This window comes from Microcebus murinus, chromosome 7 (genome assembly GCF_040939455.1).
Source record: "Microcebus murinus isolate Inina chromosome 7, M.murinus_Inina_mat1.0, whole genome shotgun sequence".
NCBI classification, from domain to species: domain Eukaryota; kingdom Metazoa; phylum Chordata; class Mammalia; order Primates; family Cheirogaleidae; genus Microcebus; species Microcebus murinus.
In genome coordinates this window covers 65462813-65489048 of record NC_134110.1, presented here as the reverse complement: position 1 = coordinate 65489048, position 26236 = coordinate 65462813, and the positions used below count along the sequence as shown (strand labels likewise).

General features: G+C 38.6%; 2 protein-coding genes across 4 annotated transcripts in view; one reads left to right on the top strand and one right to left on the bottom strand.

The window, feature by feature from the left end:
• Positions 1-1147: 1147 nt before the first annotated feature.
• On the bottom strand, positions 1148-22726 carry MTERF3 (mitochondrial transcription termination factor 3). Of its 2 annotated transcripts, none has more exons than XM_076005142.1 (8): positions 22647-22726; positions 18774-19117; positions 17527-17679; positions 11125-11314; positions 6703-6850; positions 6280-6351; positions 4941-5102; positions 1148-1434 (listed from the first exon to the last, which is right to left on the bottom strand). In XM_076005142.1, exons 2-8 carry the CDS (start codon positions 19105-19107, stop codon positions 1240-1242), a joined length of 1254 nt encoding a protein of 417 aa, XP_075861257.1. In that variant the 5' UTR covers positions 19108-19117; positions 22647-22726; the 3' UTR covers positions 1148-1239. The 2 variants fall into 2 exon arrangements, with proteins under 2 accessions (XP_075861257.1, XP_012632238.2); XM_012776784.2 differs by lacking the exon at positions 22647-22726 and adding an exon at positions 22007-22162.
• Positions 22405-26236, top strand: part of PTDSS1 (phosphatidylserine synthase 1) — a 65631-nt gene continuing 61799 nt past the window's right edge. The window contains exon 1 of one of the 2 annotated variants that reach the window (XM_076005143.1): positions 22405-22727. In XM_076005143.1, the coding sequence (XP_075861258.1) occupies positions 22549-22727 (179 nt within the window). In that variant the 5' untranslated portion in view covers positions 22405-22548. The remainder of the gene's footprint in view (positions 22728-26236) is intronic. The other variant, XM_012776790.3, reaches the window with a different exon arrangement.

Here is a 26236-nt window from a genome sequence, read left to right as displayed (position 1 = left end):
TGGTTTTAGGACTGTTTATTACAGCAGCACAATTTGCCTATTCTGACTCGTATGAGCAGGTTCATAACAGCAAAATGAGGGTCTGAGCTTTAGAAAGACCAGGCAGATGGTTCCATACTTTGTCTCCCAGCTGTACATTCTTTCTTGTTTCCTTTTTATTGATCTCATCCATTGGAGAACTCCCTGAAAGCACATATTTGTGCCACACTTAGCATTGTATTCTAGGATCTCAAATGTGTGTTGAATGCATGAGTCAAATATTTGACAAGAAGACCCGGACTATAACTAGCCCTGACAAGTTACAAATTTAGTTTCTTATGAGGTTTCTTTATAGGCATCCAACGTACCACAAAACCCTGGTGTACAATAAAATATGCCCAAAGTAAATGGCTTAAAACACTTTTCACCCAATTCTGAATTCAGCTGGGTAGTCTTGCTCAGTGTAGTATCTGCTGTGGCTAGAATATCCAAGATAGTTCCTCACTCACACCTTTGGTAATTATCTGGCATGGCTGTTTAGCTGGGGTTTAACCAGGCATCTTTGTCTCAAACCTGGTTTTCTCCTGCAGCAACCAGACCTCTTTATGTAGCGGCTCAGGGTTCCAAGAGGACAGGCCCTTATGTGCAAGCACTTATCAAGCCTCTGATAATGTCCATGGGGCCAAATAACACTTGCCAAGAGTCAGTATATAAAGGGACTACACAAGAGTGCAAATACCAAGTGTGGTTCATAGGGGGCCACCAGTGTTAACAGTCTACCCAATTTGGTCATCCTAAAGCAGTTTACTGAAGTCATGATGCCTCATTTTACAAATAAAAAAGCAAAGTATCAAGAGATTAAATCATTTGACCAGAATGTGGGTAAATGGAAACATGTGAGGTAAATGGAAAAGAAAGAGACCATTTTAAAAGGTCTGTGACTATAAGAACAGGAGAATCCTTGCTCTCTTCTTCACTAGAATGATAAGTGCCAACTTAAAGCCAACCAACTCTCTCTCTTCCTCTATGCTTGCCATATTTTTAGTTCTCGTCTTCCTGAGAAGGAAGGAAATGGTTAAGTTAAACAAGAATGAAGTCACCAGGAACTTGTAAGAAAGATCTATCACAGTGTACATACCCAAATTTATAATATCAAGAAATTGTTTCCAATATTAAGACCTGAGACATTTATTTAAAACTATATATATTTATTCCCATAAACATTCACTTTGCAATATTACATTTTAACATTCATCAAAACTAAAGAGTTTTTAAGAATTTTTCAAAGTCCTGTACTGATGCTTTGGCAATCTCTTCACAAAATATTTCGTCAGGAATAGATACTAATTTGTCCAAAGCGATGTAGTTAGGTTTTGCTGGATCATACTGTGCTCTTCGTAAATAGGTTAGAAACAAGTGTCTTTCTTTCACTTTAAACAACCTTGTATTAAATACCTAGAAAAGAAAGAAAGTTTTTTTAAAACACTGTACACTGAAGTATAAAATATCAAAAAGTTTACTTGGCTAGAAATTTTAAAAGTTTACAAATATGTTGATCACATGCTCAGTAAATATGATAAATGCTGCAGGATTTAAATCCTATAGCTTCTGTTAAGAAATTATGATGAAAAAGGGACTCAAAACCAACATCCAGAGCAATAAATAATTAAGGGCTACACTGTTGGACAAAGAACATTGACTACTCCAGAGATAGGGCAGAATGTGTTAGAAAAGCAAATCCTCAGGCCTCACCCCAAAACTACTTAATCAGAAACAGCAGGGCCCAGAAGTCTGTTTTAACAAGCCCTCTAGACAATTTTCATATGTACCAAATTTGGGAAGACATTGGTAGCAATGTTAAAGATCAAAATCAAACATCAATCCCTAACATCAAAACATTGAGAAGTAATGAGATCAAAATCTATGTCAGCCAAAAATTTATCAGGATTTCATGATCTGTGACACTTTCCTGTACATTGTTTTAAATTTCTGTTGCTTCCCCTGACTAGAATCAAAATGAAATTAATCTGACCTCTTTGAAAAGCAACTATGGAAAGTATGTCTTACCCTACTGGGGTTAAAACTCCTAAGGAATATAGACTGAATGGCAGCAACTTTAAAAAGTAACCAGAAGCAGACTAAGTCCCTATAGCCAGCTGCAAGAAAGAAGGGGGAACTGGAGATTAGGGCAAACTTAAGCTACAGTACTTTGAGAACAGTGACAAAAAAACCCAAACAAACTATAGGGTGCTAACTCTAAATGGAGTTGTCTCACTTTTGGAACAGAACATCTCTTTTGTTTCTGCAAAAACAAATTATATGCGATTCTGCCCTCATTTTGGTAACTAAATTCCCATTACCACATTATTACTACTAATGAAGATGTAATGCCTGGCCCCTATTTTTTTAAGAAGTATGGATCCTATGCAGTGACTCTTGGCTTAAAAAACTATCATACAACATACTGACAAAACCACAAATGACCCTGAAACTCCCAAACTATTATTAATTTCCTACTTATAATAACACTTTGAAGCATTTATATAGCTTATTACCAGACACTACGTTTACTTCTCTAGTGGTTCAAGGTTACTTTATCAGTAGAGAGTTGTGTGCTCTTCAAGTCCCAAAGCTGCAGCTCAGATGGGGTTTTTCTTTTTTTTTCTTCTTCTTCTTTTTATTGGGGAGGGAAGGGAGATTTGTTGTTCACCAAGGGTCACTTTGCCATTGTCACCAGAATTTCATACTATAATGATACATTAAATTCTCAGGGATTGAAAAAAAAAAAAAAAAAGACCCCCTAGCCTGAGAATTACTGATCCCCTGTATCCTAAGGTAGACTCCAGCTTTGCCTTCACAGAAACTCACTGTGGAAGGGGAGAGACAGGTTTTAGGGGGATCCTACATATAACCTCTTTCCTTAGACTAGTGATTTCCTCATGTTCATTATCCTAAAACTGCTTTTGTTATCCTTTATATTCCATGAGGTGTTTGAAATGACTAAATAACCATAGTTATTAAGTTATACTTCTTTCTCCACTTATTTTTTTTTAGACAAGGTGTCACTCTGTTGCCTGGGCTAGAGTGTAGTGGCATCATCATAGCTCACTGCACCTCAAACTTCCCGGCTCAAGCAATCCTCCTGCCTCAGTCTCCTGAGTAGCTGAGACTACAGATGCATGCCACCATGCCCAGTTAATTTTTAATTTTTTGTAGAGACAGGGTCTTGCTCTTGCTCAGGCTGGTCTCAAGCTAACCTCTCACCTCAGCCTCCCAAAGTTCTGGGATTACAGGTGTGAGCCACTGTGTCTGGCCCCCATTTTTAATTAATCATAAGACATATGTGCCAACCAGGACTGTTATCTTCATGAGAACATTAGTTTCACACCACTGAGTTTTAAAACACTAGCCCAGGATTTAAAGTCTGTATCAGATCCTTTAAAGCTCTGCTGTTAATGTCTTTTTCCATTAATAGGCTTTTTATTTTTCTGTTTTGTTTTTCAATAAAGGGCCTGGGGTGCCTAAAATGTTTGTTTTTAAACAAGTGATTCTAATACATCTAGTAAGCTTATAGTTTCCTCTACTTGGAATGTTTCTGTCCATCTTTTAAATGCCACTCATTATTCTACAGACAATCACTTCATAGACTGGCAGCATATCCTAGTATAGAGTGTGGGCTTTTAAACTCAGGTGCCAGAATTCTAATCCTGGCTCTGCTCCCTCCAGTCCCCTCATTAGCATCTCTTTATGCTTACATTCCTCATCTGTAAAATAGGGATAAGAATAGTACCACATATGGTTGCTATGAGAATTAAATGAGTTAATACAAGTAAAGTAGTAAAGATAGAGCTGGCACATAGTGCTCAATTTCTCTTATTATTTCTGTAATTCTCTCTTACCTCTTCTAAATTCAATTAATCACTCTCTAGAACCCCTTGTTAAGACTCTTTACCATTATGTAAAGCAATTACATTTTTAAAACCTGAAAAAAAAACCAAAACCCAAAAAACAACAATCAAACAAAAAATAAAACCTATTTTCCATACTAGATTACAAGTTCCACAAGAATAGGACCATGTCTGACTGATTTTGTACCCTTAGTGTCCACAAAGTGTCTAGCACAGGATGGATGCTCAAGTATATATGAAAGAATGACTGGACCACTGGGGCTAGAAGGGGACAAACTCAGATTCTTTCATTTATTGTCACTGAATTATTTAGCAACCCTAGGAAAAACATATTGTCATTGCTTTTTAGTTGAAGATTACTTACTTCACAATTGCTCCATAAGCCAAATTCACACAACTGTTGGCCTCTAACACTTTTATAATGAATATATTTGCATTTGGTGAAAGAGGAAAATCCTAATTAAGAGCCTATTCTTAAGGAAGTATGACAGGCAAATAAATATTGTTACATGTGAAGGCATTGAAATGCAATCTAGTTCTGAAAGTTGTATTAAGGTATATTTCTTTTGCCTATTTTTATATTAAGAACAGGAACATATCTAGCAAACAGAGTAGATGCATCAACTTTAATGAAATTCAATCTGTCATTTATCCAATAAATACTAAGTATCTATTCACATGGCAAATAGGAAAGAAGGATTACTTTGATGAAATCCAATCATTCTTTTGTTCAACAAATATTTACTGCATGACTACTAAGTGCCAGGTATAGTTCTAGACACTGGTGATTCAGCAGTGTATAAATCAGACAAAGTCTCATCTTTCAAAGTTATTTTTGTGAAGAGCAGATGTCATTCACTAAGTAAAGAATACGCAAGTCTGATTAGCCTAAAAAATATAATTACGGCTTTGGCATGATAGAAAACCGGAACTGCTTTATGCTTGGGTAAGAGATCATTATGATATGGCTGTTGGTTCTTAGATTTAGATAAACTGTGAATAAAATGTACACACAGCATTGAAAGGACCTTTAAGGGAAGTGATCTGCATTACCTGTGGGAACTTGACAATGATGTGGTGGGGAATGTTCATCACATTGTGCAAATAATCAAAAGTCTCAGTAAGTTTCCTTTTATTTGCAGTTAACATCTTTGGGATTCTGGTGATCATATGCTGAATTTCATTATGTTTAAAACCAAGTTCAAGGCGATAAACCTAAAAGAAAGTAAACTTCCTATGAATCATTAATAGAAATAGTTATTTTGGTACTATGCCAACACCACACTGATTCTTTTAAAATGTAAAATAATGACATTTAAAAATCCGGAGACAACTATGCCAATACCCACGAGGCATTATAGCTTCCTGCTTCTGGAGTCATGGGAATTTCAAACCCTTCTGCTAAGAATGAGCTACTAACAGCATGGTGATCATCATAATCACCAAAAGGAGCAAACGTAATATTAGATGGACTAAGGGTGGTTGTGGCAGGGCTGGTCAGGTTCAATGTATGGGCCTGACACCAAACAGACCAGCAATAAGATTTTCAAAATGGTTTTGAGCTTCTGCTCTCAAACACACTATCTGAAAAGCTGTTATCTGAAAAGCTGCAAGTCAAAATTCCAGACAGAGATGATAAAACTAAATACCCAAACATAGGTTAGGTCCTCTATGTGCTTTCATGGCATTCTATGATTGCCCACCACTCCACTGCTCTTGTCACTCTAGATTTTGTCCCCTGGGAGACTGAAAGTTCCTGAGAGCAGGGGCTGTCTCCCTAGCATAGTGCTTGGGCAGGTGCTTGATAAACATTTCTTTAGTGACTGGATACGAAACACTTAGTAACTCAGAAAACAGGCCTTACATAATCATTCCAAATACTACTATACCTTTGTATACAAACTAGTCAGTTGCTCTTGGCTTCATACTACTTTCTTAGAGAAAGGACAGAGTATCTGGTATGTTATGATAGAACTAGAGCTGGCAACTGGCACAGGTGCTAAGGAGAACCACGTGCTGGCCCCTACTCTCTTCAAAGAAGTCATCTGGATCCAGCCTCCAAAGCTGCCCCACACAGACACAAAGACTCTCATGCTGGGCAACAGCAGAAGTTTACAAGCACCACACATATTCCTAATCTGTTGCTTTAGGATTATGGGTACCAATGTATGCAAGGTGATTTACTCATGTAACACCTGGTCAACATGTGAAAAATATCATTAACTGAAAAAAACTGCTTGTTAGGTATTTGTTATAACTTCCTATTTCTCTTTTTAGAAATAACTTCTTTTAAAATCTAGTTTTAAGATGACAACAGCAAAATCTATTATCTTCAGATGATTAAACACTTAGAGAAAGAAACTGATTTCTCAAAAGCTTAAAGTTGTCCTACCTTCATATTTTCCTTCACGGGTTCCAGACTTCCAGTTAGTAGCCTTGGTAGACGAACTACCAGATCTCTAGTCTATAGTTGTAAACAAAGCAATCTATTATTACTATATATGCATATTTAACTACTTTGGATAACTAAGGTACTACTAGGAATACAAAGTTAAAACTTCAAATATGACTCAATCAGAAAAATGATAGGGACCCTAGAAATACATAAACTTAGTACTATTTGAGGAAAAAACAAAACTTGAAGAACCAATTTGAAGGAATATTATAAAATGATGTAGATTTATGTCTAACCTATTTTTGTACAGCAAATACCAGGAAGTTATAGAAATCATATGGGCTAGGTTAAAAACATGAGATTTAACAGCTACTAAATATATCTGACATAGAAATGTACAAATTCTGCCCCCCCCTTTACCTTCTTCACGCTAAGTTCAAGTTCTTTCTGAAAAAATCCCAATCTGTTATCCAGTCTCTCTACTGAGAAATTCAGCAAAAATGGTGCATTTCTGACCATCTGTGCAATATCTGCCTTACTGAAATTTTTTGACCGTAGATAAGCCACCCTAGAGAAACAAACAAAATACACACACATATGATATACATTTACTAATGACATGTTGCTTTCCAAAGCAACAGCTATTTTTAAAAAGGCTCCCACACCAAAACAATAAATAAAAACAAAAGCATTCTATAATAATGGCCCAAATATGGTTAAAACAAAACAAGCATTCACCCAACTCTAGAATGGCTTCCATTTATACTTGAAAACAGAAAATAACTCTGAAATCCACTAATAGGTAGATTCCCTTTTCAGTTAATCTGGTTTATTTTATTACTTGACAAGACAAAATGAAACAGCTTCTGTTTAAATTTATTTCTTCTTGGCTAAGAACAAACACAAATTTAAAAAGTAAGTAATCAAGCCCAGTGGTGGCTCATACCTGTAATCCTGGCACTCTGGGAGGCCGAGGTGGGCGGGTCGCTTAAGGTCAGGAGTATGAAACCAGCCTGAACAAAAGCGAGACCCTATCTCTACTAAAAAATAGAAAGAAATTAATTGGCCAACTAAAAATATATAGAAAAAATTAGCCAGGCATGGTGGCACATGCCTGTGGTCCCAGCAATTTGGGAGGCTGAGGCAGTAGGATTGCTTGAGCCCAGGAGTTTGAAGTTGCTGTGAGCTAGGCTGATGCCACGGCACTCTACTCAGGGCAACAGAATGAGACTCTGTCTCGGAAAAAAAACAAAAAACCTGTAATCAGTGTAAAAAGAAAGACTTTTAAGTGTGGTTATAACTGAGGAATTTCTTTTATGTTAGTATATTAAGTCTGTATTTTCATTAATAACTTTTACTACAGCCTTTCAATATATATTTTGTTAACAATTGATAAATTTTCCTGCAAAGTTCACGTAAGCCAAACTACACAGGTAGTAAAATATAGAAAGTTTGACTATAACATTATTTTCTAAAATTTAAAAGCATAGTAAAAGATAGTTTTAATAAATGTCTAAAATATATCAGGATATTAACTTATTTAATTCTCACTAGAAAAACAAAAAAACCTATGAACCAGGTAAATTTTCCACATTACTATTAAGGAACTATGGATTCAGGGAAGTTACATAACTTGTTCATCAGCTAATTAGCAAAAAAACCTAAGATTTGAACTCAGACATACCTAACATCTAAAGCCTACACCTTATACCAGAACTTATTATATTACTTTATAATCAAATGACTATTACTCCTTTAAAGTAGTTCCTTAGAAACCATGAAAGGAAACTATCGATAATTTAATTACATAAAAGTTTTAAATGTATAATAAAAAACACTCTTAAAGTCAAAAGACAAGTATCAATCTGGGAAAAATATTTGCAACATGTCTCAGAGAAAGAATTTTCTTGATATATAAAAGAATGGTTACCCAAAAAAGGGAAAAAGTCCAATTAAAAAACAGCAAAGGACATATATAATTTATAGAAAAGGAAATGTAAATAGAAATTCAACATAGGAAAAGATGCTCCAAACAACATTTGATGTTCCAACATTTGGTGCTCCAAATAATCCAAAACAACAAATGAGGTATTCTTTTTATCTATAAAATGAACTGAAATCATCCAGTTTGACAACACTGTATTAGTGAGGATAACAGGGAAATTGGCATTTCTGTACACTGCTGGTGGAGTACAAACTGGAACACAAGACATATGAATTAAAATTTGGCAATATCTTATCAATAGGGTACTAGGTAGATCTGTGGTATGGACTGTACTGGAATTAGAAAGAATAGGAAGTGTCAAAGAAACAATAATGTCCAAGATATAGTTAAGGTAAGAAAGCAGGGTACAGAGTAGTATGTATAAATGCTACCAATTGTTATTATTTGTGTTCATCTGTGTATACACTGATATACATATGTGCTTGTATAGGACAGAACTTTCCTAGATTTTTTTTGGCATCAGGGATCAGTGTCTGCCTGGAGTCTTGAACCCTAGACTGCTTTCCATACTGATGGTTAGCCTTGCTGCATTTTAGAGAGCTTTGTATTTCCTTGAACCATCTTAGTCTAATGGCTTTTCTCTGAATTAGGAAGAAAGCAAACCAAAGACTGCATTCAGACCAAGAAGACTGCTGCAGTAATCCTGGTGTGAAATGATGGGGACCAGAGGTACATATTCAAACTGAAGATTAAGAGAAATGCACTGACTGATTTGAGAGCTATAAAAAGGTAGAACTGATAGGCCTTGGTGATTTATTAGATGTAGATGCTAAAAGAGAAGCCAAAGTTAATACCAATATTTCTGATTTGGGCAATAGGGTGACCAGTGCTCCCATTTAGTGAATCTGGGAATAGAGAATGATTTGGGTGATAGGTGGGGTAACAATGAATTCAAAATATTAACTTAAAGACAGAGACTTTGCCTTGTTTTTATGATATTCCCAATGCCTAGCAGGATTTTATCTCACAGATCAATACTAACTCACTGTATACATCCTCACAGATTCAATAATTCTCTGGATGTTGAATGAAGTACAAAGATGTTTATAAAAGTGCTATTTAAAGAAGAAAAAAAGGAAAGACCAAAATAGCCAACTTACAGAAATGATTAAGTAAATTACAGAATTATTTGCTAAGAGAATGTCAAATGTCTACCATCAAAAACTGGCCAGAAAAAACACACAAGATTAGGCTTTCATAACTTTAAGTGTTCTCTCAGAAAAATTTTTAACAGATCTTGTAGAAAAAACTTATTCTTGTTTCTCAAGAAAAATAGACAAGTACTGACTCAGCAATAAGCTGAAAACATAAAAATAATTAGTTGAAAAAAAGAACCTTTATTAGTTTTAAATAAGTAAGTTTTAACTACTTATTTAAAAGTAATTGCGGTTTTGGACTCTGAATTTTAAATCATTATAACTAGACTCAAACACATCTTTATTAATCAAAATAGGAACCATTACAATCAACACATTTTTGCCAATAAGAAGTAAGTTTGTTTATTCCAGTTGGGTAAAAATCCATGCTTCGGGATTCCACGAATTCTTGGAAAGCATTTTCTGCATCCTGCTGGTTGTGGAAGTGTTTTCCCTGCAAAAAGTTGTCAAGATGCTTGAAGAGGTGGTAGTTGGTTGGCAAGAGGTCAGGTGAATATGGCAGATGAGGCAAAACTTCATAGACCAATTCCTTCAACTTTTGAAGCGCTGGTTGTGCGACATGTAGTTGGGTATGTATTGGAAAAGAATTGGGAGAGGAATTTCTGTTTACCAATGCCGGCTGCAGGTATTGCAGTTTTCAGTGCATCTCATTGATTTGCTGAGCATACTTCTCAGATGTAATGATTTTGCCAGGATTCAGAAAGCCGTAGTGGATCAGACTGGCAGGAGACCACCAAACAGTGACTATGACCTTTCTTTGGTGCAAGTTTGGCTTTGGGAAGTGCTTTGGAGCTTCTTCTCGGTCCAACCACTGAGCTAGCATCGGTGGTCATATATAATCCACTTTTTGTCACACATCACAATCCGATGGAGAAATGGTTCATTGTTGATGCACCCAAGAAGACAAGATGACACTTCAAAACAATGATTTTTTTTGATTTTTGGTCAGCTGATAGGCACCCACTTATTGAGCTTTTTCATCTTTCCAATTTGCTTCAAATGCTGAAGGATTGTAGAATGGTTGACGTTGAGTTCTTCGGAAACTTCTTCTGTAGGTGTAAGAGGATCAGCTTCAATGATTGCTCGCAATTGGTCACTGTCAACTTCTGATGGCCAACCACTTCACTACGCTCCTCATCTTCAAGGCTCTCCTCTACTTTGCAAAACCTCTTGAACAACCCCTGCATTGTACATTCATCAGCAGTTCCTGTGCCAAGTGTGTTGTTGATATTACGAATTGTCTCTGCTGCTTTATGTTCCATTTTGAACTCAAATAAGAAAATCACTCAAATTTCCTTTTTGTCTAACATCATTTCCATAGTCTAAATAAATATAAATAGCAAGTAATAAGTCATTAGCACAAAAAAATAAAGTGAGAAATGCACACTAAAATGATGTATAACATAACCACACTTATTTAAAAATGTATTCCACTATCAAACGACAAATTTCAACAATGCTAAAACCGCAATTACTTTTGCAACAACCTAATAATTTAGATCAAAAAAGGTCTGTAACAAAAAAAAAAATTCATTTTCATTAACTCAGTAGATCCCTGTAGGGCAGAGACTGAAACAATAACTGTTTAAGTTCTTACAGTTACTTACAGAATGAATACTTACATATACTTCATTCATAACCACTTTTTAGGTTATATGAAAATCATTGTAAAAGCCCTACCTGGTCTTAAGATCTTCAAGGTCTTCAGAGAAAATAGCATAATTTTTACTCAAGAATGTTCCCAGGTGGTTATCCTCTATACCCAAATCTTTAAGAAACAGGAGTATTTGCTTAATATCTTTTTCAAAATCCAGTCTCAGAAGGAGGTTGGCTGCTTCTGGATGTTTTTCTATCTTGGACAAATCCACTCCTAAAATAAATTATAAATACCGTCTGAAGATAATTTCTTAGTTCAGCCATTAAACTTCATACATACAAGCACAAGAGTTTACTGATGGAGATCAATACATATCCAAAGGAGAACTAAGACAGATCAATAGGAACTTCTAAATATTTTTAAACTAAATTGGTTGCAGAAATAAAAACAAATTAAAATGGAAATACAGTATTTATTTCAAAGTCAAATATAGAGAAAAACAGAGCATTTGGTGCTAAATTTACCCCCAAATAAATTCACTAAGTCATACTGACATAGGATCACCACCTTTGTCTGTGGTGTCTTGAATATCATTTGAGGATGTTTTCTAACCCTTACTGATCTCCATGGTAACTGGTCAACTGGTAATTCTGCAAGGTAACAAGCACTATGAATAGTTACTTTCTTTGAAGTCTTTACCATTTCCTTAGTTATAAGCATCATTTAAAAAACATGCTTACAAGCCCTTTCATAGGGGGAATAAAAATGATCCTGTGCCTTATGCATCATTGAAATCTCCAGGTCTTTAGCATAAAGACGAGGACCTTGAAGGAACTCAAAAAATGTCTGAGTGAGAACACACAACTCTCTAAGTATACAACAAAGCAGAAAAGTACACAACCTTCAACCTTCACATATCCTTATAATCTTAGGTAATCTAAGTATGTGAGACAAGAAACAGGGGAGAGAGAGAGAGAGTAAAAAGGGGAGACACCAAGTTGTCATTTTAAAGCTTCCTTTGGTTACAAATATAATTAGATTTCAGCATTAATTAGTCAGGGAATGAAAGTAACCTATAATTCAAAATTCTCATTAAAATAGCATTTTATTCTCTAATTTTTTCCTTTTATTTGATTCAAATAAACATGAAAAAGGCCTATTCCTTAAGTATAAACATTTGAAACTGAAGTAAAATCTTAAGTTTAGACTCAAATTTCATATTTCTAAAAATATATCTTCAGATTAAAAATAACTCTCAAACTGATTTCTAGAGGCCATTTTACAGTCTTAAATATAAATGCAATAAAATAAAAACATTCCTTACTAGCATTCACAATCGTAAAAATAAATTATATTTATTATAGCTCTAAATATAATTCTAAGTCCAAATTTCTTGGCATAAAATAGGTATTGATAAGATGGCCATAAGGAGCAAAATAGATTAAATACACACACAGGAAGAATGAACATTAGAAATAGATGCAGAATGAACTAAAAAAGTACCATACAATAATAATGGCATTTGAAATCATGTGGAAGTAACAGATTCCTCATTAAAATATAATGGGACCACTAGCTACACTTTTGGAAAAAAAATTTATTTCTATATCTTATATAAAAATTAATCCTAGATAAAGACTCTAAATGGATATTAACTGTACTAGAAGAAAACACAGAATTTAAAAAATAATATTAAGCTTAACTAGAGAATAATATAAAACCTATGTACGGCTTTCCATATGATACATATTTGTATAGAGAAAGGTCTGGAAAGCTATTCAACAAAGTAGTGATAGTGTTTATCTTTGGGAAGTAGAATTGGGGATTGAGAGAGGACAAGAGGTCTTTCTTGTATAGTATTTGCACCTTTAACAACTAGATGTAATTCTTTTGTAATTTAAAAATAATATCAACAGAAAAATAAATCCAATTATTAGATGGAGAAATAAATAAATAAAACCAGTTTCAGAAATCTGTGGCAGTGGGGGAGGGGATGCTTTAAAAATAAAATAAAGGCTCCAGACTTTAAATTTAACTAAATATTACAGCTTACATGAGTTGAAGTGCTTCGCTCAGCATGAGCTGTCACACCCTGACTGTGATAGAACAGAAATCCTGAAAAGCTGCTTCTTAACAGCAATAGGGGAGCAGAATCTCATCCGGAGTGCACACTGCTCTCAATACGAATCATGTGGGCTCACTTCATTTCATTAACTTGAAAAAACAGTCACTGAATGCCTACTAAGGACCAGGCACTTCTGTTAGACACTGCAGATATAAAACATGAATAATACACGATCCTAACCTATAGGTAATCAGTCTAGTCAGGCTTTATCTCATCACTTCAGTAACTATAAATATAATACTACCATTGTATTCAGTGATGGTTACACATATGTAGTGTATCAATCAGAGTCTGGCAGGCAACAAAAACTGTCCTGGTAAACTGTCCTGGTACAAATGAAGAGAACTTTAATGAGGGGACTCCATGCAGTGGTGTGAGCAGCATAAGGGAACAAATAAAAGCACTGCCAGTCCTAAAGAGACAAGGAGGCAAAATGCTACCAGAGTCCAGAGGGAGCTGGAAGCTATCAAGGAAGGGCTGATCAGGGGGAGCTGTTGTCATGGAGTGATGCAGCTACAGGACCCAAAGGAGCAAGGAACAGGGGAAAAATACCCCCACCTGGCCCCTCTACCTTCTATCCTGCAGGCATCTCCCATTGGCTGAAGCAGCTGGCACAGGAGCCGTAGTGCAAAGAGACTGGCCTCCTGGGACACAGCACAGGCAGAGAGGCAAAAAACAGATCTGGGAGCAGATACAGAAGAATCAGGACTTGGGTTCTCAAAAACACTGTCTGACAAAGCAATAATGGCTCCTCTAAGTTACTGTCGTTTAAGTTACCTCTAAGACATGCTGTTGAAGGATCAGCAGACAGGGTGAAGGAATGGCTGAAACATATTCCAAAGCTCAAAGTATACTGTGAATTATATAAATGCAGGGACTATGTCTTAGTTTCTTTTGTATCACCCATAGCACCTGCCATAAGGTGAGGAAAGTTGTTCTGAAAGGAAAGGTGACTAGTGCTCCTGCTCCCAGCAGATGCCATCTTTCTGCTTTTGAATGCATGTATTTCTTTTGTAATTTAAAATTGCATGTATTTATGGTGTACGATATAATGTTTTAATACACGCATACATTGTTAAATGATTAAATCAAGCTAATTAACATGTTCATCACCTCACATATTCACCATTTTTTTTTCCAGTGGTGAGAACATTTAACATTCTATAATTGTTTACTTATCTCTCCCTGTGCCAAGTTACCCAAATGTATAGGGAATGGCCTTTGTTCTCAAAATCTACACTGTTTGTAATTTTCAAGTATATAGTACATTATTATTAACTATAGTCATCATGCTGGACAATAGATCTGCAGAACTTGTAATTCCCGTCTAATTAAAACTTCATACTCTTTGACTAAGATCTCCCCATTCCCTGGTAACCACTTTCTACTCTCTTCTATGAGTTTGACTTCTATGAGCTTCTATGAGTTTGACTTATTTTAGCTTTTACATATAAGTGATCACAATCATGCAGTATGTGTCTTTCTGTGCTTGTCTTATTTTATAATGTCCTCCAGGATCATCCATTTTGTTGTAAACGACAGAATCTCTTTCATTTTAAAGGCTGAATAATAGTTTTCCATTGGGTATAGACACACCACATTTTCTTTATCAGTTGATGGACACTGAGGTTGATTCACAGTCTCACATGTATCTCTCATGTGAGACTTATCACTTTACCCTTCATCCCTGCATTCTAGTTATTCATATATATTTATACTTAGATGTTCCTGAAGCCTTGAAACTTCTTGAGAGAAAGGCCATTCCCTACACATGTGGGTAACTTGGCAGAGGGAGAGATAAGCAAATAATTACACTAGAGTGTCACTAGGGCTAGGGGCGAAGGCAGCAGGAGTGGAGTGAGAGCCTGAGGAGGGTAATTCCATCTACAGGGTCAAGAAGACACCTAAGATGTTACTTGGACTTGAGTTAAGTTCTTCAGTTGTCAGAGTTGGCCAACCAAATGTGGCAAGTGATGAAGCTGAAAGGTAAGCAAGGACCATACCAGGAAGAGCTTTGATGCCATGGGAAGGTTTTGAAAGATTTTAATCACTTTGGTACGGTGCTCACCGGCCGCGAACCCTTGCCCACAGCCGGCACTCATAGTCCACACGATAGTTTGTGCTGTGCACTGACGACGAATCCGTTTTGCTCTTGTGTGATGAGGAAAGCTTGAAAGCACTGAAAGCTTGTTTTACTTTACAGGCAGCTTTACTTGTAATGTCAATCAGAATAGGTAACATATACATATATGTTTTCATTACGTTATTTTTAAATGCTCACAATTTTATTTTGATAAATGAAAAATTAGAAAAGTCATATCGCGGCTGTTGGCTAAAGTTGCTGTGTGCCTTCATGTCACTGCTGTTGGCTAAAGTTGCTGTGCACGTTCATCTTTGACTATTCACTACAGTTGACGCTCATACCGAAGTGGTTAGGCAGGTCACTGATACAGTCAGATTTTCAGTTTATAATAGAAACAGCACTAACCCTAGAGAGATTATTGGAGCCAATATTGCCAAAGAGAAGATTTATCAAGTTAGAAGGTACTGTGGTCATTCAGTTACAAATGAGGACATAACTGAAGGATTAGAGAAGGAGATGGATTTGAGAGAAATGGAGCAGCAGAATCCATAGGATAAGGTGCTAAATTAGATGTAAGGAGTGAGGGTAAAAAAGCAAAAAGCAAGAATGACCCCTAAAGGTTTCTACCACAGCAAAGGTTTTCTCATTTTCCTCTCCTGTTAAAAATCACCTTCCAAAAATATGTGCAATGAGAAACAAACAAAAAAAAATAAACTCCCTCTCTGATGAAACAAGATTAACCTATATCCCAAATCACAATGAATGAAAACTGATGAAAGAGTAGTAACAGACTTATCAGAGAGGAGAAAGAAGAAACTGAAATGCCTGCAAATGAGAATCTGACATGTGGCAAGCTCAAAAAACTCAAAAGGCTCAGATATTGTAGTCCCTAGAGATCTGAGAGGTTGGAAGTGAGGTATAGGCTGAAAACAGGGGGATTGGGTATGACTGTATACCAAGAACTCAGGAATGGTCCCCCAGGCCTTACCTATCCTGTTCCTCTCAATCCGCCAGGAGAAAGGAGGCTCATTATCTGGGAAAAACCAAGTATGAGAAGTGCAAAACCCAGCAAAAATAGGAAAAACAAAAGGTTGCAATAAGAAGCTAGACTAAAAATGTTAATAATAAGACTAAATAGAAGTTTGCAGTGAGATAACCCTGGCTGCCTTTAACTATCCAGATCCAAATGTCACCTACTAGTCAGTAAGCTAAGATAGGTATGGAGCAGGCCTTGAGAGAAACCATCCAAATCAGGAGGAAAGTGGGCTCTAGGAGGAAGATCAGGAGGTAGTTTGGCAAGCAGGGAGCAATGTATGTACTCTGGGGAAATGGAATAATACATCACCCAATAGGGCTCACTGGGAAAAACTGTCCTGAAAGGATATTAGAAGGTATGGGACAATTTAACTCTAAAAACAAAAAAGTAATCAGAAATGAAAAACAAGGCAATTTTTAATTCCAGGAAAATAAAAAGTTGTACCAGAAAGTAAACAATCATAATATACTTCTTGCCAGAGTAGCTAGCAATATTTATAGCCATTACATAATCAATGATTAATGATCTACCTAAAAATTGTAACATAACTATATTGGGAGACTTGAAGAGAATACGGGAAAGTATGTGTGTATATACAAGAGATCAGCTGATGTCTAAAACTGATGACCCAATCAATAGCACTATAAACAATTACTTAAAAATGTGGAGGTTGGGCCGGGCGCGGTGGCTCACGCCTGTAATCCTAGCTCTCTGGGAGGCCGAGGCGGGCGGATTGCTCGAGGTCAGGAGTTCGAAACCAGCCTGAGCAAGAGCGAGACCCCATCTCTACTATAAACAGAAAGAAACTAATTGGCCAACTAATATATATAGAAAAAATTAGCCGGGCATGGTGGCGCATACCTGTAGTCCCAGCTACTTGGGAGGCTGAGACAGAAGGATCGCTTGAGCCCAGGAGTTTGAGGTTGCTGTGAGCTAGGCTGACGCCACGGCACTCACTCTAGCCTGGGCAATAAAGTGAGACTCTGTCTCAAAAAAAAAAAAAATGTGGAGGTTGAATACAAACAGAAAGAATGATAAAAGTACATAAATCTGGGGAATGAAATGTAAGGTCAGAAAGGATGAGGCAGGAAATATGGTTTTTCACTAGAAGGCTTTCACACTATTTAACTGTTGCTCACATGTATGTACTACTTCAAAAAAGATTAAAATGTTAACTTAAAAAGGCAAAAAAATAAATGAAGAGTACACTCAAAAAGTATCTGTGGGTTAGACAAACTTACCTAGAAGCACTAACTTCTGTAGAGTCTCAGAATGATCTACATAGTGTCGGAGTGTGAATGAGGATAGGGGCAATGGAGGGTCTGCAACAATCTGAATAGCTTCCTCCTCGGAAACTGGCTGCAACGGAGATAACGGAGGCAAGTCATCCAGTCCTTTGAGAGAGAGAGGGAAGCAAGTTAGCACTCCAATATGCACACTTAGTACTATTTCTACAAAGACCACCTCTTCCCTAGTTTGTTTCTTACACTGGTTAAATCTTGGAGTCATTTCAGAATTAAATGTCTAAGAAGTCCAAATATTTTCTACCTTTGAAGGGTTAAGTCTTAAGGTTATAACTACTTACAGAGACCAACTACTGTTCCTCCAAGGAAAGAAATTTGTTGGTAAGTTTCAAGGCACGTAACTCCTTTCCTTCGCTTTTAATCAGTTGGCAAAAATAGTAAAGATCATCTGATGTCCAAGAGCATTTTGAGAAAGAGATTGAGTCGAACCACACGGTTAAATGGGCCAAAAGTATACATATTTCAACAGTCTGAACTGCATGCGTTAAAGTCATCACATCCTGAAATGTCTTTGTTTTGATCCAATCCCCTCCTCTCCAAGTTATTCTTAAATATGTCTTTAAGAGGACATCTACGACTGTTTTTATTATACAACCTGTAGTCTTTGCCAAGGATATACCCACTCTAGTTTGGCCTTGATTCTAAAGTTTTGTTTTTATATCAAGCACAGTATGGAAGTGACTTACAACTGTAACCCACCTTAAGGTAAGAAATCAGGACTGTGATCTCGTGTTCTGTTTTTTGCTTCTCATCACTAACTACCCTTTTTCATATTTTATAGCCAGCCTCTACTCCCTGCCTCCCCATCTTTCTTTCATATTCTACCTACTCTAGTATTATCTCATTTGCAGTGAAATATTCCTAGAATGGGAAGCACAGGAAGAAGACGACTGACTAAAAAGCAACAGGAAGGAATTTGGGGAGGGGTAATATAACTTCTATTTATTGATTGTGGTGGTTGTTACACAATTAAATGCATAAGTCAAAATTTATAGAACTGTATATCCCAAAAGTTGAATTTTACTTGAGAAAGGTATAATAGAAGTAAACGAATAGAACTGGCATTGTTCTTTTTCTTGCCTGGTACAAAATATGACCTGAACTAAGCTAGCAGAATGTAAACAGGTAGCTTGCTCCAACTACTGAAGTGGGAAAAGGGAGCTTTTCTGAAAGTTCAGAATTACCTTCTAAAGACAGCTCAGAATCAAAGTTGGGTATCTTTTGTGTCTTCTGTGACTGTTCATTCATGGAAGGAAGCAGTGTGCTTTGGGCAGAATTATTCTCTTGACTACTTAAGTTGGTAGATTGGGAGCTATTCCATAAGGAGGAAGTCCTGTAAGTCTTAAACCCCCACTGGAGAAAGCAATTATCAGAGGACATCTGAGGCTGAGCAGAAAAGCCATGCAATAATGTTTTTCCTCGTCTTGTACAATGTTTTGTAAGTTGTGTAGCATTAATGAAGCTACTCAATTTAATTGAGTTGAACCATCTGGGTATCTGCTGGGCTGACAGGGCCATTTTTCTCAGTCTACAAAGGAAAAATATAGAGAAATTTAATTTACTTATTTTTAAAACAGTATTCAAACAACAAAAAGATAAACTGGAAATTATTTTTTCTAAATGAAAGATGTTTAAATATATTTATCTAAATATCTGTCTGGACTAAAATAGAATAGTGAGATGTTTCTTACCCACAGGAAAAGCCTAAAACAAGGCAGTCTCAGTTTTAAACCAAAAAACAGGAATTTCTGAAGTAGAAAAGTAACGATATGCTTTAAAATTTAACAACAAAAAGCAAAATCACTAATGCAAGAAAAACATTTAAAACAAAAATCGGTAGGTGTTCAAATTACAGCCCAACTCAATAATCTGTTCATTAAATCATTTAAAGAAAATAAGGTGGTGTAATTAAGTGTTCTTGATATTTGGTTTGAAGGACATTTAAGAAGCACATTGCTGATCAAAGTAACACTGAATTATTCAAATGCATTTTATGTATACAGATTAGCCACAAAATGAAAAACAGAAAGAAATTCACTGTCTTAAATGAATCATCAAAATATTATCAGTGCTATATAGAATAGCAGAGGCTGTTTCTTGCTTCATTCTCAGAGCTCAACACTGTTGATTATTTTACAGATAAAGCTATTCTTCAAAAGGGTTAGTTGAACAAAACCAGTTTTGTCAAATTGTTTCACTGTAGGAAACAAACAAAAAAAGCCTCCAAAAAGAAAAGGTCAAAACTAGCAAAAATAACAAAATGACAAATAAGCAACTAGCAATGAGTACATGTACATTTTGACTGAAAAAGTAGATGTTTTCAAAAATATTTTTATCAGGAAAGGCTTTGTTGTTAGCTCCAGGAATATGAAGAAATTTTATATTTAGCTAGTTAACTAGAAAGGTAAATTTGATGCATATAATCTTACGAAAAATTAAGATATTCCATATAACACACAGCATGGGGTCCAGCATATGGGAAATGCTCAAAAAATGTTAGCCATTATTATTATCATTGATTACACAATCAAATACAAATGAATTCTTCCAGATTAACTGATGCACACAAAATTTTGCTTTGTTTTTCTACATAGTGATATGAAGCTTGTTTAATGCTCTAAATTAGACCAAAACTTGAGGGTCTAATCCTCCTCTTAGAGATCTGAGATCTGTAGTTACTGGAAGTTTGCTGAAGGAGATTTACAAATGTGAAAGTCTCACTTTCATTCTGAAATGATTTTAGAAAGGAAATAAGCACTCAACAATAACCTTTTGGGATAGATGATTTTTGTTACATTTTGGTAGGAAATGAGCCTCCAAATCTTCCAAACTTTCCCTCAAATCTACCACATTCATTTTCTGCACCGCAGTTATAACAGCACTGAATTAGAAGCCAGAGGACTTCAGTTATGCCACCTTGACAAGACCAAGCTTCTGGAGGTGGTCTAACAAAATGTCTAGCTCTTGATGGGGGGTTCAAGAACCATTCTTCAAATAGTATTTTTTTTAAAACAGGCTAAAGGTACAATAAGATGATTCTTAAGGTCCCTGTCAGTTCTAACATTTTTGACTTCTAAGTTGGTCTAAAGACTTCATCCTACTTCAAAACAAATTCCTGAAACCCCAAATTTACTCAGAAGCCTTTCCAGATTCAAATGAATACCCATCCCATAGTAGAGAGATTCACTTTTAAATTTCATCCCTATTCATTAAAAGATCTTTGTGCATACAACTAACGTTTATCCTTCCTTTTTTTTTTTTTTTTTTTTTTTTGAGACAGAGTCTCACTCTGTTGCCCAGGCTACAGTGCCATGCCTCAGCCTAGCTCACATCAACCTCAAACTCCTGGGCTCAAACGATCCTCCTGCCTCAGCCTCCCCGGTAGCTGGGACTACAGGCATGCGTCACCATGCCTGGCTAATTTTTTCAATATATATATATTAGTTGGCCAATTAATTTCTTTCTATTTTTAGTAGAGACAGGGTCTCGCTCTTGCTGAGGCTGGTTTCCACCTCCTGACCTTGAGAGATCCTCCCGCTTCGTCCTCCCAGAGTGCTAGGATTACAGGCGTGAACCACCAGGCCGGGCCTATCCTTCCATTTCTTGTTTACAAGTGCACTATTTTCACTACACCATCATTTCACTGCTCTCCATACGTTTTAACAATTGATTAACTGTTCGTTCACGACAGCAGGGCTGGGTCTCATCTCTGGATTCACCTTCCTGGTGACTGTGCTCCCCTGGCCCGGAGCCTCGCACTGCTCCATTGTTTGCTGAGTGGAAATGGATCAACGGCAAGTAGGGCTAATCCACTTGCTCACACAGTATTCAAAGGCCGGCAAGGCGTTTGCAGATGGGTATAAAATCTCTGCAAAGTGGTGACGGTGAGCCTTTAACACGCCGCTTTCATCAGGAAAATTAAAGAAAAAGACCCTTAAAGAACCCTGAAGTCCATTAAAATATCTTAACTAGTTCTCAAATGTGGGCCTAGGGCCTTGCTAGGAAAAGGCACTTGAAAGAGTTTTCCCAGAGTTCAAGATTTCGATCTCTGAAAGGCTGTACGAGAAGTCAGGAGATGAAAGGGAGGGTAAGGGAGTGGCTTCGTAATAAAGGCCCCCTCGAGTAACACTGACGTCCTCCCCAGGCCCTTTTAAACAACTCCAGTTCCCCAAATGGGACTTCCGCAGGAAGCCAGTTTAGGCGCTAGGCCTCCTCCCGCGTCCCTCACGGAGCGCACTCGTAAGCAGGCATGGCTGCGTTTCCCCGGGTCGGCCCGGGAGAACACAAGGCAAAACCAGTCACCCTCGACTGGGCCGCGGAGGCCTACGTGCCGGGGGCGCGGCCTGGACGCGGGTGGGTGCGGACCCGAACCCCCGCCAGGAGTGCGCCCCTCGCGCTCAGGCGGCCCCTGCTTTACCTGTGGGGCGAGGCCTGTGCCTCGCTGCGGGTCCCGCAGTGGCCGACAGGCTCGCCGCGCCGCGCGCACAGTCCCGCCGCGCCGCACGCCGGCCGGTCCGCCCGCCCAGCCCCGCGCCGCCGCGCTCTCTGGCCCACGTGGGCCGCGGCCGGAGTGAGCGAGACCATCCGCCCGGCCGCGCGGGGGAGAGCGGGCCGCGCGCGCGCGGAAAGAGCCAGCCCGGGGCCACAGCTGCCCTTCTCCGCTCGCCTCCTCCCTCAGGCCGTGTACACTGGGAGTCTGGAGGCTGCTCGAGTGCCTAGAGATGCGTCTGCCGGAACGCCAGCTCGGGGGTGGCCGGCGGCGCCCCCCGCCCCAGGCCGCGGTGGCGGCGCCGCGACCCCGCCCTCCCGCGCCTGTCCTTCCCTCGGCTCCCAGCCTTTGCTGGGCGCCAGACCCGGCCTCGCCGTCCGGCTGCTCGCCCGCTGCGGCTTGCCACCCCCGGGGTCCCAGCCTTCGTGGGCTGGGGCCACCGCCGCCGCGGCAGGACGGGGAGGCGGGCTATGGCGTCCTGCGTGGGGAGCCGGACCCTGAGCAAGGATGATGTGAACTACAAGATGCATTTCCGGATGATCAACGAGCAGCAAGTGGAGGACATCACCATTGACTTCTTCTACCGGCCGCACACCATCACCCTGCTCAGCTTCACCATCGTCAGCCTCATGTACTTTGCCTTCACCAGGTGAGGCGGCGGGCCGCGCCGGGGGCGCGCCCGAAGCGGAGGGAAGAGGCGGGCGGGAGGAGGTAGCGAGGAGGGTGGCCCGGCGTGGCTCTCGGGTGGGGAAGCGCGCTGGCTGCTCCGCGCACACACTGGCGGACCCGCCGCCCACGCGGCTCCTCCACCCGCCAGGTGTCTCGCAGCACACCCAGCCTTCGCCCCCAAACCCCCACGCTCCGTCGCTCAATGCCACTTCTGCCATAGAGCGCCTCCGGTTACACCAGGAACACACGCCAGTCACTTAGCACGATCGCCCCCCCACACTCCCCGGCACTCATCATCGCTCCACACACATCACGACACCGGCCCCTCCTCTGCAGCCACTCCGGCTCCCGTCCCTACCCAGCACGCCGCATGAATCATCTCGTATGCACCACTTGCAGCACACACCACTACACATATAGAACACCCCATTCCACAGCGCCTGCACACACTACACACAGGCCCAGGACACAACCTAGATCCCTTCCTGTGGAACTCCTCCGGTGTTTAGCTCTACCCGTAACGCACAAAAAATGCACATGTGAGGTGCACCACAAGATCTTTCCTGTGCAGCACCTCCCTAATGCACTGCACAGAAATCATCTAGCAAAACACTTCCCCCGGCCTTGAACTCTACCATCTGTACCACAACACAAACTGCCACTCTAAACGCACACATCACAGCGGACCTTCCTATCCAGCACAGCCCAATAACCATCACCTTCTATGTATATTGCTAAACAGACAACAACCCACCACGCATCGCACAGTGCACCACCCTGCCGGCTCATCACCTAACAAACATGCAGAAGTGAGATTTTGTCAAGCAATTTTAATGGTGCCTGGTGAATAGTAAACACTATATGTTAAACAAATGAAACATATAAACCTCACAGACATAACACAACTCTCTGGTTCCCCTGAAAACATACACACATGTTCAAAGCACCTCTAATATATACCTGTTCATTGGAGCTGCTCAACCTGACTTTTGAACACATCATGTAACATCATGTAACTCTATGGCACTGCACCTGTGGGCCCTTATCCCCAACCCAGGGAACTAATTAATCCCATGTTCATAATGGTGTACACACCATGGTTCCTACTTATAAGGATTTATATTTTCTGAATGAACCTCTTCAAAGAAAGGAAAGTTATGCCTACCTAACCATTATGGCTTGAGAGACCAACATAGAATAGTGTAGTTTTGGAGCCAGACTGATGATGTCAAAACTGGGCTGTGTGTCCAAGGTTAAATTACTTAACCTTGCTCTGAGCCTTAGAGGCCACACCTGTAAAATGTGGCTAAAATATGTTTTTACCTTATATGGGGTTAAGAAGAGTAAATGACGGTGTGCGAATGTGTTTAGCAGAGTACCTGGTATATGATGGATAATTCATTGTCAGTTACTTTTCTCCCAGTAGTTTTATCCAACAGTCAAGATTCTCTGTCAGGGTCAGCAGAAAATGTCTAGGGGTATAACTGGTGGTCACAAGGATTGAGAGAACTTCTGGTGTTTAGTTGGGGAGGAGAGGTTAAAGGATACTAAATGTGTTGCAACATACGTGACAGCGTTGTACAACAAAAAAACGAATTGTCTCCTTTGTCTCCTACACAGGCTCGCGCACACACACTCACAGTGCCAGTAGTGCCTCCCTTGGAAATCACTGTAATTTTTCAGATTTTCATAAAACTAATGTCCTTCCACATCACACTTGTTCCTGACCTCCATAATTCATTTGATTCTTGATTCTTGTTATGTAAGTCTTTATCTATTCACATGAATCTACCTAGCACAAGGAATAATTACTTACTCTTCAAGGTTTGAGGGATACCGCCACTATTGTAAAGTCAGTCTGTTAGTGCTGCAGCAGGGTAAAGCCAGACCTTCCCATAGTATCTGACCAGATGTACTTCTAGCTTTGGAGAGAAATCCAGTCTTGTCCCTAATTATGGTTGCCCTCAAATACTTCGTTGTGTTACCTGATTTTATCACTTCGTAGCTGTGTGGCCATTTAATTTTCCTTAGGAAGCCTCAGTTTCCTTATCTGAATGTAAAATGAAAATACCAATACTAATACTTTGTAGGATTGTCCGTTGTGAGGATTAAATTCATCTTTTTAGATAATCTGTGTTTAGCTCAGTGCATGGCAAATATTAAGCGCTTAATAAACATAAGTTGTTATTACATGATTTCATTATATTCTAATGCCTTCTAGATTATATTTGTTCTTAAATGAGGATGTAGTATGCTCTGTAATTGAGAAAAAGGATAAAGGCATTGGAAATGGACAGACATTGAATAACATATATGCTTGTTTCACATTAACTTCTGTTTAACTTCATCTAATGTATGGGTTGGCAATGATGGAATTAGGGAGTTTCTTCAGAAATTAGAAACATAATTATTATTTTATTTTAAGTGATGAGGAGCAAGAATGAGTAATTTCTTTCAACCTTTTATCTTCAATATTATTCTAGGCCCTTGCAAGATAGATTTCTCTTCCTCTCTTCTAATATAGAAAGTCACGTTCTTCTGAAATTCCCTTTTACACCATATTCTGCCAAGGCAGTCAATAAATTAGAGCAGTGAAACTATATGAAATGAATATGAATTTTAACAGCTTGCCAAAAGTAATAGAAAAACCATAATCTGAACCTCAGACTATGGCCTTTTCCAAAAATAACAAATTTATTTCTTCCGTTAATTTCATAAAGAAATGGAAATCACACACTGAAGAATTATAATGATAAGTTTCACCATATATAAAATCATAAGCACCATTAATAGAATTACTACTCACTGTATCTTACTCATTTTTTATAATGATTTGTGACCCTTTTAAGTGTGACATTACAATGTTAGCTCAGTCATCCTCTATAAAGATTGAAAGTAATGACCTCTTCAATGAAAATTATTCATTCTGTGCTCTTTTGTAATGATTATCTCTAGTACCTTATACTTATTTTATAAGGATTTTAGTTGGATAACTGTTCAGTGCAATTCTTTCAGTAAAACTTTTAAAATATGTCTTAACATTTGTTTTGCAAAGACTATTTGTCTAAGAGAACAAGAAGATGGAATACTTTGGGAGTGTCATCACTATGTGAGAAACAGTACCTAGGAATGTCACATGCTGAGGAGACCCAGCAAGAATTTAGGATTACAAGAGATTAGATACCTTACACAGAAGTCTGAGACAAGTTTGGATTTATCAAGTAGTTCTTTTGTCAGATGGCAACTAGGCCAACTCACTGTTAAATTATAGTGTTTAAATCTCCTGGTCCGGCCGGGTGCGGTGGCTCATGCCTGTAATCCTAGCACTCTGGGAGGCGGGTGGATTGCTCAAGGTCAGGAGTTCGAAACCAGCCTGAGCAAGAGCGAGACTCCGTCTTTACTATAATAATAGAAAGAAATTAATTGGCCAACTAATATATATAGAAAAAATTAGCCGGGCATGGTGGTGCATGCTTGTAGTCCCAGCTA